Source organism: Penaeus vannamei, chromosome 14 (assembly GCF_042767895.1).
Source record: "Penaeus vannamei isolate JL-2024 chromosome 14, ASM4276789v1, whole genome shotgun sequence".
NCBI lineage: Eukaryota > Metazoa > Arthropoda > Malacostraca > Decapoda > Penaeidae > Penaeus > Penaeus vannamei.
In genome coordinates, this window is record NC_091562.1 from 35,999,569 (window position 1) to 36,017,068 (window position 17,500).

The 17,500-nt window shown below is 41.4% G+C and overlaps 1 protein-coding gene across 6 annotated transcripts in view; it reads right to left on the bottom strand.

Annotated features, from left to right (window-relative positions):
- sky (GTPase-activating protein skywalker) overlaps positions 1-17,500 on the bottom strand; it is a 176,635-nt gene that overhangs the window by 1,115 nt on the left and 158,020 nt on the right. For 3 of the 6 annotated variants that reach the window (XM_070129902.1, XM_070129904.1, XM_070129901.1), the window contains 12 exons: positions 5,981-6,307; positions 5,697-5,810; positions 5,321-5,539; positions 4,955-5,105; positions 4,612-4,800; positions 4,368-4,492; positions 4,142-4,252; positions 3,853-4,023; positions 3,480-3,725; positions 2,195-2,299; positions 1,645-1,937; positions 1-1,474 (listed from right to left, as the gene is read on the bottom strand). The exon at positions 1-1,474 is cut by the window's left edge and continues 1,115 nt beyond it. In XM_070129902.1, the coding sequence (XP_069986003.1) occupies positions 1,333-1,474; positions 1,645-1,937; positions 2,195-2,299; positions 3,480-3,725; positions 3,853-4,023; positions 4,142-4,252; positions 4,368-4,492; positions 4,612-4,800; positions 4,955-5,105; positions 5,321-5,539; positions 5,697-5,810; positions 5,981-6,307 (2,193 nt within the window). In that variant the 3' untranslated portion in view covers positions 1-1,332. Of the gene's footprint in view, positions 1,475-1,644; positions 1,938-2,194; positions 2,300-3,479; positions 3,726-3,852; positions 4,024-4,141; positions 4,253-4,367; positions 4,493-4,611; positions 4,801-4,954; positions 5,106-5,320; positions 5,540-5,696; positions 5,811-5,980; positions 6,741-7,984; positions 8,019-9,111; positions 9,508-17,500 lie in introns of those variants that run through there. The other 3 variants (XM_027354238.2, XM_070129900.1, XM_070129903.1) reach the window with 3 other exon arrangements.

Genomic DNA, 17,500 nt, shown 5'->3' on the forward strand with positions numbered 1-17,500 from the left:
GTTTACAATTATACTCATTACATGAAATACATAGTAAAATCATTTAAATCACTAACAGCTTCAAACAGAAATCTTTATAACTTCTACAAAATTCAACAACCCATTGTTGTCAAGTACTGCTTGATATCTTTTGAAAGATATGTAATGGTCATTCAACAGCCTACAACCCTTAGAAGATACTGTACTTATAAAGAATATCACAAATCTACTTCCACAAGGCTGAACTGGCAAATTCATACTAACCAAGCAATCTATTTCTTTTACATTTGTAAACACTGTGATTGACTCTACTCTAGCAACATTTAAGAATTCATATTGGCAAGCTAACCACACAAAAGATTATTTCTAAGCAACTAGTTTTGTCAGATGCAACTCTACAAAGAAGCCAAAAGTGCCTAGTGTATGCATTTAAAATTACTAATAAACACTTAGATTTACAAGCTGACCATATAATGATTGAAAGTCACTTGAGATTCTGTATTCGTAAAATGTCAGTATGTAAATGCTTTTAGGCTGATGTACATCAATTCCATAAAAATGTTTTTGTATCTAAATCCAATGTCACAACTACTTTTTAGCACTAATTCATGCAATATTGCAGGTTTTCTTCTCATCTTATCTTCTTATATCACTATTATTTGGTTATGTTGAAATCCTTTTGATTCTAAATGCATCACTACAACCAAATTTCCTTTTCATTATTGCTTTACCATCTCTTTAAAACGGTAAATTGCCCTAATTTACTGTATTTCATGTGCTACACTTTTTTTGCACATTCTTTCACATACTGCTCCTAAAGCTTAAACGTATCTACTTAACTTATTTCACTTAAAACTGCTTGCATTCTACAAATAAATAAGTAGGGAGAAAAAAATTATAACCTCTAAAATCATGAATATGCTTCCTGTCATGTCGATAATGACATTAATATCATAGCATTTTCCTGACTAGGTTCAACATTTCTGGGGGATGAACTTCACACTTTAATATTATGAATGGCCTATTCAGTAATTATCTTTAAGTAGGCATGAGTATCCTATGTAGTTATATTAACTATGCTCTTTGGGTTATACTTACCTATTCGGTAATTTGTAATTGTATGGTAACATGAGTATTCTAAACTACTTTACTTTATTCTCTTAGCAAAAATACACTAAAGAAAATATAGTTCAGTTGGCTGTAAAAATGATTTTTTCTTGATTCATTAGCTTGAAAAAATCCTCGGTTTTCTCTATCCAAAAGTCCATTCAGAATCTATATTGTTCCATGATAAATGAACAATCAAAAATATCACAATACAAATATTCTAGTGAAGTTTAAAATATCTTGGTCTTACACGTTTGCAAAGCTATAAACCTCAATGACCTTCACTTCAAAGTCAACATCAGGTGTGAGAGGAGGATTGTCAAAGGTGTTGCACTTTTCCGTTTTGCCAAAGCGGAGTTCTTGGTCCAGCATGATGCCTTGTCCATTTCTGCCAAGAGATATGAAATAAGGTTATAAGATTGTGGCTAGAAACTCACACAAGTAAACAATCTTCATTAACTTTTCACAATCTTAAACATATACCAGAAGTGTAAATATTCAAACATACATTAAAAGCATGATTTGCAGTACACACCAAACCAAATGAAATCTACTTACCCTCCACCAATGGTGATCATGTAGCTGTCTGCATGCATGAAGAGCTCTGATGAATGTTCCACTGAAGACAATTCTGAATTCTGCTGCTGCTTAGATATGCCAACCCACTGGTATTTGGCAACAGTAGGCCGCAGACTGAACAAGAAACATTCTCCCGTTCCAAAGTAGGTCTGGCGGTTCCCAAATTCGTCCTTAAGGTTGCGCTGTTCCCAAGCCGTGGAACAATAGGCACCAAAGACATGGTCTTTTACTGTTCGTATGCATATGAGAGTTGGTTCATGCTTCTCCACACGCTGTTATGGCAAAAAAAAATTTGAATTAGAGAATAGTATCATATCACAGATCCTAGATATCTATACCAGAATATGGTCCTAGAACCATATATTTCACATGTTCAAGTGAAATATGCACAAAATGTTAAAAAGAAAAACTAAAATGTTGACAATGACCATATCCTAGAACCACATGTTCAAATGAAATATACACAAAATATTGATAAAAAGAAAAACTAAAATGTTGAGCATGAAGTCAGACACATAGAGCAACATACCTGGAAGAATGTTGTGAGGGAACAACCATGTTCTTCTGTGGTGTAAATCAGAGAAGGCTGATGCATTGTCATTCTCACAGGTAGCCATGACCACAAAGTCAGAAGCTGGAGGGAACAGGTAAAATACATAAATATATTTTTGCTAAATTGCACTATCAGATGTTACTCTTACAAATAAAAAAGAAAAAACAAAAATACCATTCAAACCTCATACCACTTTATATCCAATTCTGCAAATATTGTCCAAGAACAAAAGCCTCTGCCAAGAAACTTCCTTATCAACACGCATCCAAGTAGGAAAAAAAGAAGGACAGCCCAAAACCAACAAACCTCATCTTTGACGACAATCATGGATTTGACGTTATTAACTGGGTATTGACCCATGGCTCGCACACGAGGAGCAGGTGAGCGAGCTCCCTTTTGTAAGCATGCGCAGAAGGGGTTAGTTAGAATTAAAGCAAAACAGTAGAACCAACACAAAGCTATAAATAATTGCACACAAAATCATTGTGGAAGAAACTTTTTGAAATATGTTAAATAAAGGCCAACCTTGGCTGCAATTTTCTGTGAACACTAGACATTTTTAAGTTCACGGAGATTATACTCCCTTGCAGAAGGCAAAATCATCAAGCAGACATTCAACATATACCAATAAAAAAGCATCCGACATTTTGACTATCTGCTTGAATCTAATGCAAACATAGCCACTTCCAAAAGACACAATTTATCTCACTTGTATTAATAATTACAAGCTGCTTAGAAAGCACATTGTATAAGCCAAGAGTAAAATACAAAATTTCATCCTTTCTCTTGGAAAAGGACGCTTAATTATGTAATAAAAAACGAGAAATTAAAATTGATGATCTTAAACAATTTTTCATGTTATAAGAAGGAAGAGAATCTCTTAAGCTAGAAGAGGATGGTCTACATATTATTCAAAAAAGCATACATACACTCAAGTGATTTCCTGTTGCAGACTGTTTTAGAGAAATAGAAAAAGAGTTTAAGAAGGTCAATTCTGTTAGTGAGAAAGTTTAGCGGGAAGGAAGATACCTAAAAGCACATGGGTCTCCATAATAAAAAAAATAAAAAAATCAAGAACATACCAAAAATTAAAATTTATGGGATGGAAATGTATTTATTCCCATATGCTAAGTTTTAGCTGCTACAAAATATGTTACAGATCTCAGGGAACAACCACTATACTACAAAAAATCCCAGGACGGTGTGCACAAGTATAAAATACAGCATGTATGGCTACATCTTCCATTAGCTTTCAACTCACCTCCTTGATTGTTAAGGTATGGGACATCATCTGAATATCAGCCTGGGTTTCAGATGTTGGCAAGCCTTCCAGGGACACCGAACGTGTTAATGTTGGAACTTCTGGCACACCAGATCCACTCCCTGTGCCACCCATGCTGCGCTGGCTCTTCAGGAACATCTCAGTCTGGACAATAACTTTGGTGATTTCAGACTTGCTAAATCCACGGATGCCAAAAGCTGTTTTTAGTAATTTCTGTGTGGGCACCTGAGGATGAAAAATCTATGTATTAGTTTAAGTGAAGTGTTAACAGGGTCCTCATGTTATACTTAAGAATCACAAAATATGCAAGTAATTTACTTGGTCACATCTTTTCAAATATTGTGGAACTTACTTGGATATTCTGACAAAATCGGCAAATAGCTTCTTTGAGTCCACGTGAAGGAAGGGACGCTGCCATGGAAGAATCATTCATAACTGCCTTGACAAAGAGGTGGAAGATTGCAAGAGCAGTTCGAAGCAAAACTTTAGCCCCTTCAAAAAGGAAGCAGTCAAGAACTCTTACCTGTTGTAATGGAAACAATAATATTAATGAACTATATTGTGTATATTTTAGTTTATAGAATGCATAATTCATAAAGGAATAAAATACCAAGTGAACTCAGATAAACAATGAAACACACCAAGTGAGTCAGAGGAAGTGAAGCAAGGATCCACCAAAGCCAATTCTGAAATCCTTCTTCAATCTGTTCTTGGGTGACTCCAAATTTAGAAAGAGTTGAGAAGGAACCTCGCTGTAAAAGAATAAAGGTATTAATGTTATTACTCAGTCAAAAATTATCTAACAAATATGAAAACAAATACAGCTTCTGATTTTATAACCATGAAAGATATCATAACTGAACTTACAATGTGTTTTCTGGCTAGGATCATGGCTGCTCTCCAAGTGGCTTCATGGGACACTTTGGTCTGTGTGATGAATTTGTTCTGGGCACCAGAAACCAACACAGACATGCAGTTGTACACATCGGTTTCTGCAAACAAGAATTGTTACAAAGTCTATAAATACTAATTTTTACAGAAAACAAAATCTCATACCAAACAAAACTCAACAACTGCTGCCATGAATGACTATAATATATGAAAAACTTACCATCCATGTAATGTAGGAGTACAGATGTCAGAGAATAAAGTGATGGTGCATATGTGATGGCTGGGTGGGAGAAAGCAATGACAGAGATGACACGTTCACAGGCAGAGACTCCTCTTGGAGACAGGCAGTGAGAGACTGTGTGGTGGGTGTCAATGAAGGCTGGTAGTTGCGCATGGCACTCACTGAGCTCTGTTGGTAATAAATAAATATCTAGAATATAAATTTCATACCTTTCCTTTGTGGAATATTCTGGGCTGTTAAATCTAAAGGAAATTTCATACTTTGCAATTCATTAAACATACTAATGTCAACAAAACATTATATTCATAAGAAAACCTCCTACCAGTGGTTCCATAAATCTGCTTGACAGTGTCCCAGTAGTAATAATCGCTGAAGTCTTTTTCTGTTGAATGATGCCGGCACATTTCTTTCCATAATTCCTCACGGACTGGGCTGGCAAGACTCCAATCAGCCTCACGTACCATAATTTTGGCCTGGGAATTTTACATGTGTATTAGTAAACATATTATCTAAAGATGATAATGATCCCCGGTATTCATCTTCAACTTTGTTTAATATATGCTAACACAAAAAAAAACTGCTATACACAAAATTAACAAATTTGTTCCATTCCAAAACTTCATCTAGCTATTCCTCTCTCAATTCATCCACAACTTCAAAAAGTGCAAATTTCCATCCATATATTCACCTCCTTCATTTTGCCTGCATTAATAAGCTCCTTGATGTCATCCCACTTGGGCTGAGAGCCATCTTCGGCTGAGTGGACAAGAGCATAAGCAGGGATTCTGGACATGTCAACATGGTCAGAGAAGGGTGGGGGGTTGGAGGGGGTCTTGTCATCTGCGAGGGATTCATCGTGCTGGCCTCCCCCAACAGTCATTTTGATGAGTTCTCCTAGAAGTTTCACCTTTAGGAGGAAAGAAGCAAGTTATGTCAGCTGATTTGTTAAAATAATAAGTAATTTAGGGAAATTTTTCATTAACATTTTGGCTGGTTAAGACTACAAAATTTATATATGATACCATAGTCATCTTTGCATACTGCATTTCAGCAGCAGCCCATACCTGTTTCTTTACTTCTGCAATACGCTTGTTCTTTGTGGAGCCGTCAACGGGCCACTGAATGAAGGATTTGGGGTAAGCAGAAACTGGAACATGTACTGATTTTCCATTCACAATCTGGAAAGATTTGAGTACTTTCATTAGATCATACGAACGATTCCTTCTAATCTGCATTTCCAAAAAAAGATAAATCACACTGTTTTTGGGAATGAAGGGATTCAGTACAAACACATGAAAATAAGGGATTCAATACAAACACATGAAAATAAACTATTTTGAAACATTACCTTCAGGTTGTTGAGATCAAGTCGATTTCTGTCGTTGTTGTTGCTTGTGTCATAGAGAATTTCCTGCTCTTCTGGGTATCTGTGTTGAACACTGTCGGTATACCCAGGGGTGTCACAGGAATCTTCAGTGTACTGCCTGAGTGGTGATTGGGACTTGCTTTTCTGTTGGCGACGACTGTGGTGTTGATTGCCGCTCTGATTCTGCTGCCGTTTGGTTAACCGTGATCTATGAGGGTGGTTCTTGCCCTCATCATGCCGGCAGGCGACACCACGCGTGGCTGCAAAAGCGGCAGGGTAAACATCAGCAATAAGGTCGTAGGTCAGCATCTTGGAAGGATTTGGGAATGGACTGGGTAGGATGGAGGATTTCAGGGAGGATAAGGATAGGAGGGCTTAGGAAATACCTGTTGCTTTCTTTATGTTATGTATTTTGAAACAACAAATACTTGATATATTCTAAGCAAATGGTTTTATGTCATAAGGGTCTACAATGACCCAAACATAAAACCTAAATTGTTTAAAAATGCAACCTTATGAAAGTAAATTAACTATTCAATAAATATTGACAAATTTCCAGTGATAACATAAAGAATCAGGTTTTAATAGGAATCAAAGGATAAGCCAATATCAGCTGCGGGAGAAATTTCTTCATCCTTGATTTCTGAATTTTCACATCAATACTAGGTATATACTGTCTTTCTGATTATTCTTTCCATTTGTTTTCTGTTTTTTTTCTTCACATAATTGGATTCAGTCTATTCTGAAATAATTAGAGACAAAATATACATCAATATATCTTCTCTTTCACAAAGAAATGTCCTTTTGTTTTCATACTAGCACACCAAACATCCCCAATGACTCCCTCTCCATTCCTAATCCTACTCAATATTTATTCTGCACACAACCCCAACCACTGAATACTTCCCTAAGTAAACACAGGAAAAGCTCTCATTATTGTTGATATATGGAAATCGTATTCACTCTGGAGAAAAGACGAAGGCCACAGTATCGTAATCACACATTCAGCATGACACTTGATTCCCAGAACATGTGACTCGAGGAACAGCAATATCATGAAAGGTACTGTGGCATGGTTCGTGTTTCTTCAAATGGATGTGGGAGAAAGAGAGAGAGAGACAGAGAATCTGTTGTTATATTGTTGAGCTGTGGGCATGACTACGGTTGTGGTATGGGTTATTGGGCATATATCGAGGAGGAACATATACTTGTAAGAAGGTCCAGGTGAACTTGTCACAGCACAAAAGCACAGTACATCATTATCTTTGTTTTTTGTTGTTCTACGGATTAGCTCATCAAAACGGATGTTCCACAGTGACTTTCCAGTTCCGCATAACATGTCATCGACTTGAAAAATAACTATAAGCCATAACAAGTTTTATCCATCAACCGTTCAACACAAAAGTCACATCCCAAAACAGGAAAATCTTTCTTTCTCTCCTTTTGCTGTGACTATCTCGGATACGATTTTTTCCTTCATGATACGACATCAGTGTATATCGCCTCATCCCGAGCACAAGCATCTACGTTTTAGTTCTTCGTTCGTGAGGAATAAAAGGGAAGGAAGGGCGAACGCATACAGTGTAGTTCCTAGTCATGCTGCAACTGGGCAGTGACGGCGCCTAAATCCACGACATGAGGAAACTGCCAGTGAAAGTCGACAGCATATTTGCCGTTCACTTCCTTAAGGTGCAAAATCCTCCTCAGAACGGGCAGGATTTCACCTCTAATCGCCTTAGGAACACACTCCAAGTTGCCGAGTGTCAGGAGGAAGCATTAACCAGGCAACACTCAGAGGATCAGCGGCGGGCTTGACAAACGGAGTCAATACCTCCCATGAATGCAATAACAAACATAAACGAAGACGCAAGGGAAAAAATAATGATAAAAGAGAGTATATATTTCCACGCAGTTTTAAAACACGTTCGAGCCTATATTTTTTCGAGCCGGGGGAACGAAACAATTGAATTTGTATCATAATCGAACCGCGATCCGTGCGTTCGCCATCACGACCGTATGTAAACTATCTTTCATCTTATCTTCTAGTATCTCCTCGCCCCCTCCCTTTATCGCTATCTCTACTCTTGAGGTATCATCAACGGTGACATAATGGCGTCACATAATTAATTAGTGAAACTTATCTCAGGTGAAATTATCAAGGGAGACAAACAAAGTTCCGAAGTTTTAGTAGTTTGAGATAATCAAGAGGTTTGTGGCTTTCCATATATGGTGCTTCCGGATGAGAAAGAAATATAAGGTTGAAATAATACTTTCAATATTGAAATCTTACAGAAACGAATAATTGTTAAGTAAATAATAAAATAAAGAAAAGGTGTAGGATTTTGTACCATGTTGAAAAATCGCCCCCTTTTATTAATTCAATCACTACTTACTATAACACTATAGTGGATAATAAAAAACAACTACTAAGTGTGAACAGAAGAATAACTGGAATGAATGAAGTAATTAACCCATAAAAAAACAAACATACATTCGCACACATCAACAAACACATCCACACACACACACACACACAACCATTACCCTGCACCTCAAAATTCTCTTAACCTCGCTCATTTGCACCATGCATAATCAACATACAATCGGCCTTGACAGTGCAGAAGCAACATACGGTAAAAGTGGGGGGAGGGAGGGGGGTAAAGAGGAGGAAGGAGATGTAATAACGCCGCAACCTGCAGTTATTTTAACGCCATCCAAGGCCAGAGAATAAGCGTAGTAACTCCGTACGTGTCAAGGAAATAATGTCACTGGGAACTGAAAAGCGGCGCGTGCAACCCGTAGATTTTCGCCGACAGGAACCGTTCACACTTCGCGTTGAAGTTCCCACACAAACTTTCTTTTTTTAACTATCTCTTTTTCCTTTGTGGGAGTCCAGGGATTTACTCTTGGGTTAAAGGACGTGACAGAGATGAAATACATAACAATAAATCCGATATACAACCCTCCTAAAACAATACGAACCACAAATGAAAGACAAATCTGTAAAACTCATCAAAATATGTACTTCCCTACACCAACATCACTCCAGCCATTATTAACCACGATATATAATCAAATAAAAATGAACGGAGACACACAACCGGGATATTTACCACACATAACAAGTGCCATGGTGTAGGAGGGCGATCCAAACTCGACGGGGACTTCTTCAGTAGATACGAAGGCGTTGCTACGGGTGTATCGCACGAGAGCACGTCGGTAGTCTGGTCACCATTGGCCTCAAAGTCACGCTCCAGCCCGTGAGTCGGCGGGCGCTCCAGGCTTGGCGTTTTGGAAAGCGAAAGACAACCAGAAAACGACACGCGGTTTACTGGTTCGATCGGCGGGGCGGGGCGGGCCTTGGCGACTGGCTGTGGGGGGGTGCCAGGTTCATTTGCTCGCAGCGAAAGGCGGGTTTGTAAGGTGCGTCTGTGGGAGCTTCCTTGCAATGATGGCGACTGAGGGCCAACTCACTACTTATCACTCCACCGGTCCAGGACCAACTACTGAGGAACACGAGCCGCGGCGCGATATATACGGAGCCGATACGCCGGGCGGGGAGGGTGCCAGCTACGGTTTTTACCGCCTTGAGTCGCCGTGCATGACCTTCTGAGTGAAATAAATGCATTCAGGCGATTTTGGACAATTAATTCAATCAAGCGCGGATCATTTGTGAGGGAGAAATCCGATAATTTTCAAGGATTTTGCCTCCTTTTCGCCGTTAGCGACCTCCAACGGGCATGTCGCTCGGGCATGGAACATTCCAGAAGGCCAGAACCAAACAGGTTGCTCCATATCCTTAAACTACGAAAAACTATAACGAGTACTCAGCAGACCCACTCGTGTCCCGCGCTCCCAGGTCCCTCTTGAGAAACTCCTCTGCTCGAGTCCCTCTTCCTCAGCCTCTCTCCCATCTCACGGCGGGCATAGCGCGCCCTACGCACCAGCCACGCTCTCCACGCAGGACACGGATGCCCCCCACTCCTTCCACCCCTACGAGAAGTCCAGAGCCGGCGTAGTTTCCCGCTACGACGAAGATCAGCCGGCGTGCCACGGAGCCAAAGGTTCCTAAGGCGGTGTCAACGAACCAGGCAGTAAGTGTGCCAACTCTTCGCTCGCCCCTCTCTCTTCCCCTCTCTTCTCCTGTTGCACTTTTATCCAATTTCTTCCACTGCTGGTTTCGTAATCTTTCGATCGACTGCTGCAACTATTTTTTTTATTGTTTTTTTCAATCTCATCTCCTCTCCCTTGGTACTCTAGCGTTTTTTTTTTTTTTATCTCTTTCCCCCACTCTTTCTTTCTCTCACTCTTCCCCCACCTCTCTCTCTCTCTCTCTCTCTCCCCCCCTCCCTCTCTTTTCTCTCTCTCTCTCTCTCTCTCTCTCTCTCTCTCTCTCTCTCTCTCTCTCTCTCTCTCTCTCTCTCTCTCTCTCTCTCTCTCTCTCTCTCTCTCTCACTTCCCCCTTCACCTCTCTCTCACTTCCCCCCCCCTCTCCCTCCCTCTACCTACATTTCTCTCACCTGCCCTGAACAATCACACCGGGAAAAGTTATAAAAGAGGAATCCCCGGAGGAAATAACAATAGAACAAGACCAGACAAGCGGGAAACAGAAACCGAGGCGGCGTGTCTCTTTCTCGGCCCCGTTTTATTGCGAACGAAAGGGGGAACGGACCGCTAATTGTCAACAATGTTGCAACGATCGCCAGGTTGGTTGAAATCAAGCTCTCTCTGTCTGTCAGTCTGTTTTTTCTCTCTTTTTTTCTCTTCACTTCTCTCCCTCTCTTATGTTTCTCGCTCTCTCTCTCTCTCCTTCTATTATGTGTGTGTGCGTCTCTCTCTCTCTCCTCTTCCTCTCATCTCCTCTCTCTCTTTCTCCCTCTCTTCTATCCCCTCTCTCTCCCTCTCTCTCTCTCTCTCTCTCTCTCTCTCTCTCTCTCTCTCTCTCTCTCTCTCTCTCTCTCTCTCTCTCCCTCTCCCTCTCCCTCTCCCCTCTCTTTTCTTTCTCTCTCATACGCAGTATGTGGTCGCGTACATGCTGCGAGGAATGTATATAGACCTAGACAAGACCGACTTGCTTCCTAACTAAAGTGTCGACGATGACGGTGTAAAGATAAGAGAGAAAAAAAAGAGGAAAGAATAAACAAGCAGTAACAATGACTACGAAGATGTCGCCGTGTGCAAGCAGCCTCATCATCTTTCCTTGCGATTTTAACAGCTGGAGAGCATACACGAAGACAAAGGAAAGCTGCGAGAGAAGACACGAGCGTTGCGACGAATGAAATATAAACTCAAGAATTCCCCCTTTTTTTATATATAAAGCACAGACGCCATACGGGTGATTTTTTTATGACAGTCTGAACGAATGAAGAAGTCCACGGTTTTGGGCAAACGGGGGAAGCCAAATCGAATCGGATGACTTCCCGCCGAGGAGAATCTTTTTCAAATTAATACATTATTAGGAGTAAATGTCATAGCATCATTTCCCTCTCGCTTTCCCCAGTGTGCGTGCGTGCGTGCGAGCGTGCATGGGAGGGACACAACCATGCACTCTCGCCCCCTGCCCCCCTCTCCACCTCCTCACTGCAGGTGAAAGAAAAAGGGCGGGGAGAGGTGTGTGTGAGGGAGGGGGAGAAGGTGAGGGAGAGGGAGAGAGAGAGGGAGAGGGAGAGGGAGAGGGAGAGGGTGAGAGCGAGAGTGGGAGAGGGCGGGGTTCAGGGAGAGGGAGAAGGTGAGGGAGAGGGCGAGAGCGAGAGCGGGGGCGGTGTGCTCGCAGTAACGGTCCTCTCCCTCTGCAAACTCCTTTCTTACCCTGTGCTGCCCCGCCCTCTACCCGGGGAACAGCCACATCCTGTTGGGACGCCCACCCGCCCGCCCGCCCGCCCGCACGCACGCACAAGCAGGCGAAAGCAATCGCATTAACACGGACAAGCAGCCATGGACAGACAGAGAGAGAGAGAGAGAGAGATGAATACATACACACACAATTCAATGTTTATAGACACACGGTCGCAGTCTAAACTGTCATAGCCAAAATCAGTCAGGCACACACACACACACACACACACACACAATCACACCCCCACCCACCCATTCACCCCACTCCCACCCCCACCCCCTACACCCCTTCCCAAGAACAAGAAATGATACGCAAGTACAACTCCTTCCCCCCCACCCTCCACCCCCACCCCCCGTGCGTGCAACTGCTCCCTGATCATCCGGCAACAAGGCCAAGCTCTGCACAATGCCAGTACTTCCGATTAACGCGAGGTGACAACAAAGACAGCCTATCCAGACAACGAACAAAGACAATCAAACAAGACAAAGGACAAAGACAATCAGTCAAGACAACAAAGACAATTAATCAAGACAATGAACAAAGACAATCAGTCAAGACAATGGACAAAGACAACCCGTCAAGACAACAAAGACAGTCAGACAAGACAGCAAGCAAAGACAAACAGTTAAGACAACAAGCAAAGACAACGAATGAAGACAACCAATCAAAACCACGGAAAGACACAAATCAAAACAAGGAGCTGAGACAACGAACGAGAGACAATCGAGACAATGCCAATCATCGTGTTCCAGAAGCGATTATTTACACGCCATTTCTTTCCAAGCTTCGAACCTCTCCCCCCTCCCCCCCTTCCCATACCCAACCCCACTCCCATCATCACCCAATCATTACAACCACAACCCCCCCTCCCCCCCCATACACCCACTCCATCCATCGTCCTAATTCCCCATTACCCCATCGGCCTCATCCCTGTGACGTCATCGGCCTTATTCCCCCATTACGCAATACCCGGGTCATTGCGAGGTCATCTTCCCCGCCCCCGAGACTGCAAACCGAGGGTACTTTCTAAACTAACAATGATGTTTGCGATTGTGTTGACCCGGCGTCTGTGTTGACTCGGTTTGCATTAATTTCATGGACAGGGAGAGAAGAGAGAGAGAGAGAGAGATTATTGTAAAAAGAGAAAGAGAAAGAGAAACAAAAGGGACAGAAAGAGAAAGAGAGAGAAAGAAAGAGAGAGAGAGAGAGAGAGAGAGAGAGAGAGAGAGAGAGAGAGAGAGAGAGAGAGAGAGAGAGAGAGAGAGAGAGAAAGAAGAGGGGAGAGAAAGAGAGAGAGAGAGAGAGAGAGAGAGAGAGAGAGAGAGAGAGAGAGAGAGAGAGAGAGAGAGAGAGAGAGAGAAGAGAGAGAGAGAGAGAGAGAGAGAGAAAGTTAAGAAAACAGTAACAACAACACGAAATACACACAAAAATAAAGACAAAAGAAGAAGAAGAGAGAAAGAAAAAAAGGAGAAGCGCAAAAGAAAAAAAAGAAGAGAAAAAAGGCAGAAAACCACAAAAGTCGGGGCCAACCAACGTATCAAATCCAAGCTTGAATTTCCCGCTGGAAAACGCACACCGACAGTTACCTTTCCCGCCAAAATTTCTCCAGCAGGTATCAACATCATCTTATTATTCTTATTCTTATTATCATTTTTCTTATTCTTTTTGCGATCACTTTACACCTAAATTTCTCTACAGCACAAAAAGACAAAACTTAATGAAACTACGACATATTCGCTAAAGAAAAAAAAAGAAAAATACTTAAGCTATGAACTCACCAATCACCTTTCCTATTGTTACGATAAATTACCAATAAATTACCATGACTAGGGATGCAAATAGACCGCCCATTATACTACAATAATAGAAAGCAAACAATATGCAGGAGGAAATAGCAACATTGGTAATACAGGTTGAGACATACGCGGTATTTCATCACATAACAGGGAGAGAGGGAGGGAGGGAGAGAGGGAGAGAGGGAGAGAGGGAGGGAGAGAGAGAGGGAGAGAGAGAGAGAGAGAGAGAGAGAGAGAGAGAGAGAGAGAGATAGAGATAGAGATAGAGAAAGAGAGAGAGAAAGAGAAAGAGATTAGAGATGAGATAGAGATAGAGATAGGATATGATAGAGAGAGAGGAAAGTAAGAGAGAGAGAGAGAGAGAGAGATAGAGACAGAGATGAGAGATAGAGATAGAGATAGAGATAGGAAGATAGAGAGAGAGATAGAAGAGAGAGAGAGAGAGAGAGAGAGAGGGAGGGGAGAGGAGAGAGGAGAGAGAGAGGGATAGGAGGGAGGGAGGGAGGGGGGGGGGAGAGCGGGAGAGAGTGAGAGGGAGAGAGAGAGAGAGAGAGAGAGAGAGAGAGAGAGAGAGAGAGAGAGAGAGAGAGAGAGAGAGAGAGAGATAAACAGATAGAGAGAGAGAGAACGAGACCGAGGGAAAGGGAGAAGAAAGACACAGAGAAAGAGAGAGGACGAGGCAAAATACAGAAAAAAAAGAACGAACGAAGCAGGGAGACAGCCCAAACCCCCCCTCAACCCTCACACCACGTGGGAATTACGCACATACTCGTAGTCCCAAGGCTACGAACACCCCCGTCCGTTGTGCGTGTGTCTCTCCATAACAAAATATGACTCAGCGCAATTTGTCCGACTCCCTGGCCCGTCTTGGAGAGCCACTGACTCAATCCCCCCCCCACCCCTTGACCTCCACCCTGCCCCCCCCCATGACCTCCACCCTGCCCTCCCCCCCTTCACGTCTGGCCAGTACGGGCGCCCTGAACATGGACGGATGCACGTACCCAAACATATACATATGCATGCATTCATAAATAAATTAATTAATCAATATGTAAATATGTATGTGTATACTCGTGCGTGCGTGTGCGTGTGCGTGTGCGTGTGGGTGTTACATATATATATATACACACACACACACATCTATTCATCTACCTGTCTATCTTTCTATCTATTTATCTATCTATTCATCTATCTGTCTCTCTGTCTGTCTATCTATCTATCTCCATCTCTTTCGATCTCCATCAATCTCTATCAATCAATCTTTCTCGTCCTCCCATCCCCTTCTTCTTCCCCCGCCCCCCCGCCCTCCCCTCTCTACCTCTTTATCTGATGGAAGAAAACGAAAAATAACGAAAAAAAAGAGAAAAGGAATGAGAGAAAAGACAGACAAACACTGGTCCTCAAACACCACCTGGCATTCCGACCCGAGAGAGACCACTTCCTTGACCGTAAAAGGGGCATATCTTACCAAGGGGGAGAGAGAGAGAGAGAGAGAGAGAGAGAGAGATAGAGAGAGAAGAGAGAGAGAGATGAGAGAGATAGAGAGAGAGAGAGAGAGAGAGAGAGAGAGAGAGAGAGAGAAAGAGAGAGAGAGAGAGAGAGAGAGAGAGAGAGAGAGAGAGAGAGAGAGAGAGAGAGAGAGAGAGAGAGAGAGAGAGAGAGAGAGAGGGTGAGGAGGAGAGAGAGAAGATATGGCGAGAGAGAGAGAGAGAGAGAGAGAGAGAGAGAGAGAGAGAGAGAGAGGAGAGAGAGAGAGAAAGAGAGAGAGAGAGAAAGAGACAGAGCGAGAGAGAGAGAGAGAAAGAGACAGAGAGAAAGTGCGAGAGAAAGAAAGAAAAAGAGACAGAGACAGAAACAGACAGAGAGAGAAAGAAAGAAAGAAAGAGAAAGAACGAAAGAAAAAGAGAAACAGATAGATACAGACAAGAGCCAGAGACACACAGAGAGAGGGAGAGACAAAGAGCAAGAGTAGAAAGAAAAAAAAATTAAAAAACGTAACTAAACTGCCAAACAATAACCAGGAAGATGCAAGGCTCACTCCTGCAACATGCACGACAATCACACGTCATGCACAAAAGGACAAAAAATCCCCTTGCATAATGGACGCCAAATCATGCAAATCGCGGAGCAAACGAGGTCAAAAAGAAGGAAAAAAAAAGGAAATGGGAGAAAAAAAAGAAGAAAAAAAAGGAAATGGAGAAAAAAAAGAAGAAAAAAAGGAAAACTGGAAATAGAGGATAATGAACGAAAGGGAAAAAGAATAAACAAAATGAAGTGGAAAGACGAGAAAAACGGAGAAACTAGATGATAAAATTTAAGAAAATGGAAAAGGAGAAGAACGAATAAAATGTAAAAGGATAAGCAGCAAATGAAAAACAACAACATAAAAACGGTTCAAAAATTAAGGAAACGGAAAAGGTTAAAATAAAGAAAATGGAAAAAAAAGTTAAATTAAGAAAATAAAAAAATAAGAAAAAAGAAAACAGAAAAAGTAAAAACGAAAGAACGTGGAAATCTAGAAAAAAGTCAACAAGCAAAACGAAAAAACGAAAAATTCAAACAGGGACAAAAACAGAGAAAATGAAAGAAAGAAAGAAAGAAAGAAAGAAAAAACAGAAGCGAAAAACACGAAAAGAATAAAGGCAACATGAAAACAGAAGAATAGAGATGCGGCGATAGACAAAAACCTGCCATCCAGCTGATATCGCAAAAATTCCCTTTAATCAAAAGCCGAAAGCAACCGTGCGTGCTGAAGGATTAAAAAAAGAGGAATAAAAAGGAAGAATAAAAGGTAGGAGAAAAGAAGCGGGGGAATAAAAGATAAGAAAAGAAGCATAACTGTCTAAGCGAAAGGACGGCCATAAAAGACAATTATGAAAGAGGAGATGGAGGGGGAGGGGAGGAGGGAGAGGAAAAGGAAGAGGGAGAAGGGAAATGAAAGTGAGAGAGAGAGTAGAGAGAGAGAGAGAGAGAGAGAGATAAACAGAGAGAGAGAGAGAGAGAGAGAGAGAGAGAGAGAGAGAGAGAGAGAGAGAGAGAGAGAAGAGAATAGATAGAGAGTGAGAGAGAGAGAGAGAGAGAGAGAAAGATGAGAGAGAGAGAGAGAGAGAGAGAGAGAGAGAGAGAGAGAGAGAGAGAGAGAGAGAGAGAGAGAGAGAGAGAGAGAGAGAGAGAGAGAGAGAGAGAGAGAGAGATAAACAGATAGAGAGCGAGAGAGAGAGAGAGAGGAAAACTTGACGTAAAATCCCCCTATTACGATAGCCTTCTTAAAGCGAACCACGAGCGGCATCTCAATCAGGCAGCGGAAATGCCATGAATAGCGAAATGGATAAAGAGGAAAGGAAGAAAAAAGGAGAAGACGGGAGAATCGAAAGAGAAAGAAAAAAAATTAATAAATAAAATAAAGAAATAACAAAGAAAATGAAGAAGACGGAGATTGGAAAGAAAGAAAATAAATAAACAAACAAATAAATAAACAAACAACAAGAGAATGGAAAAGAAGGAGAACGAGAAAAAAATGAACTAGTAGAATAATAAAACAAAATAAATTGGAGAAGACGGGGAATGAAAAAGAATGAAAGTAAATAAATAATCAAAATAAGAAAATAGAAAAAATGGAAAAGATGTTAAGAAGATGGAAAGAATAAATAATAATAATAATACGAAGGGGGAGAGGAGAAAGCGAATGAAAGTGGTGATATGACGAAGAAAGGAGGAAAAAAGAGAATGATAAGGTGGGTGATGAAAACGCTCAAAATCAAGAGAAAATAAACAATAAAAAAGGAGGAAACGAAGGCGAGACACGAGAAAACAGAGAGAAATACAGCAAAAGGAAAAGAATAAGACAATAAAAAGGAAAAGAGAAAAGGA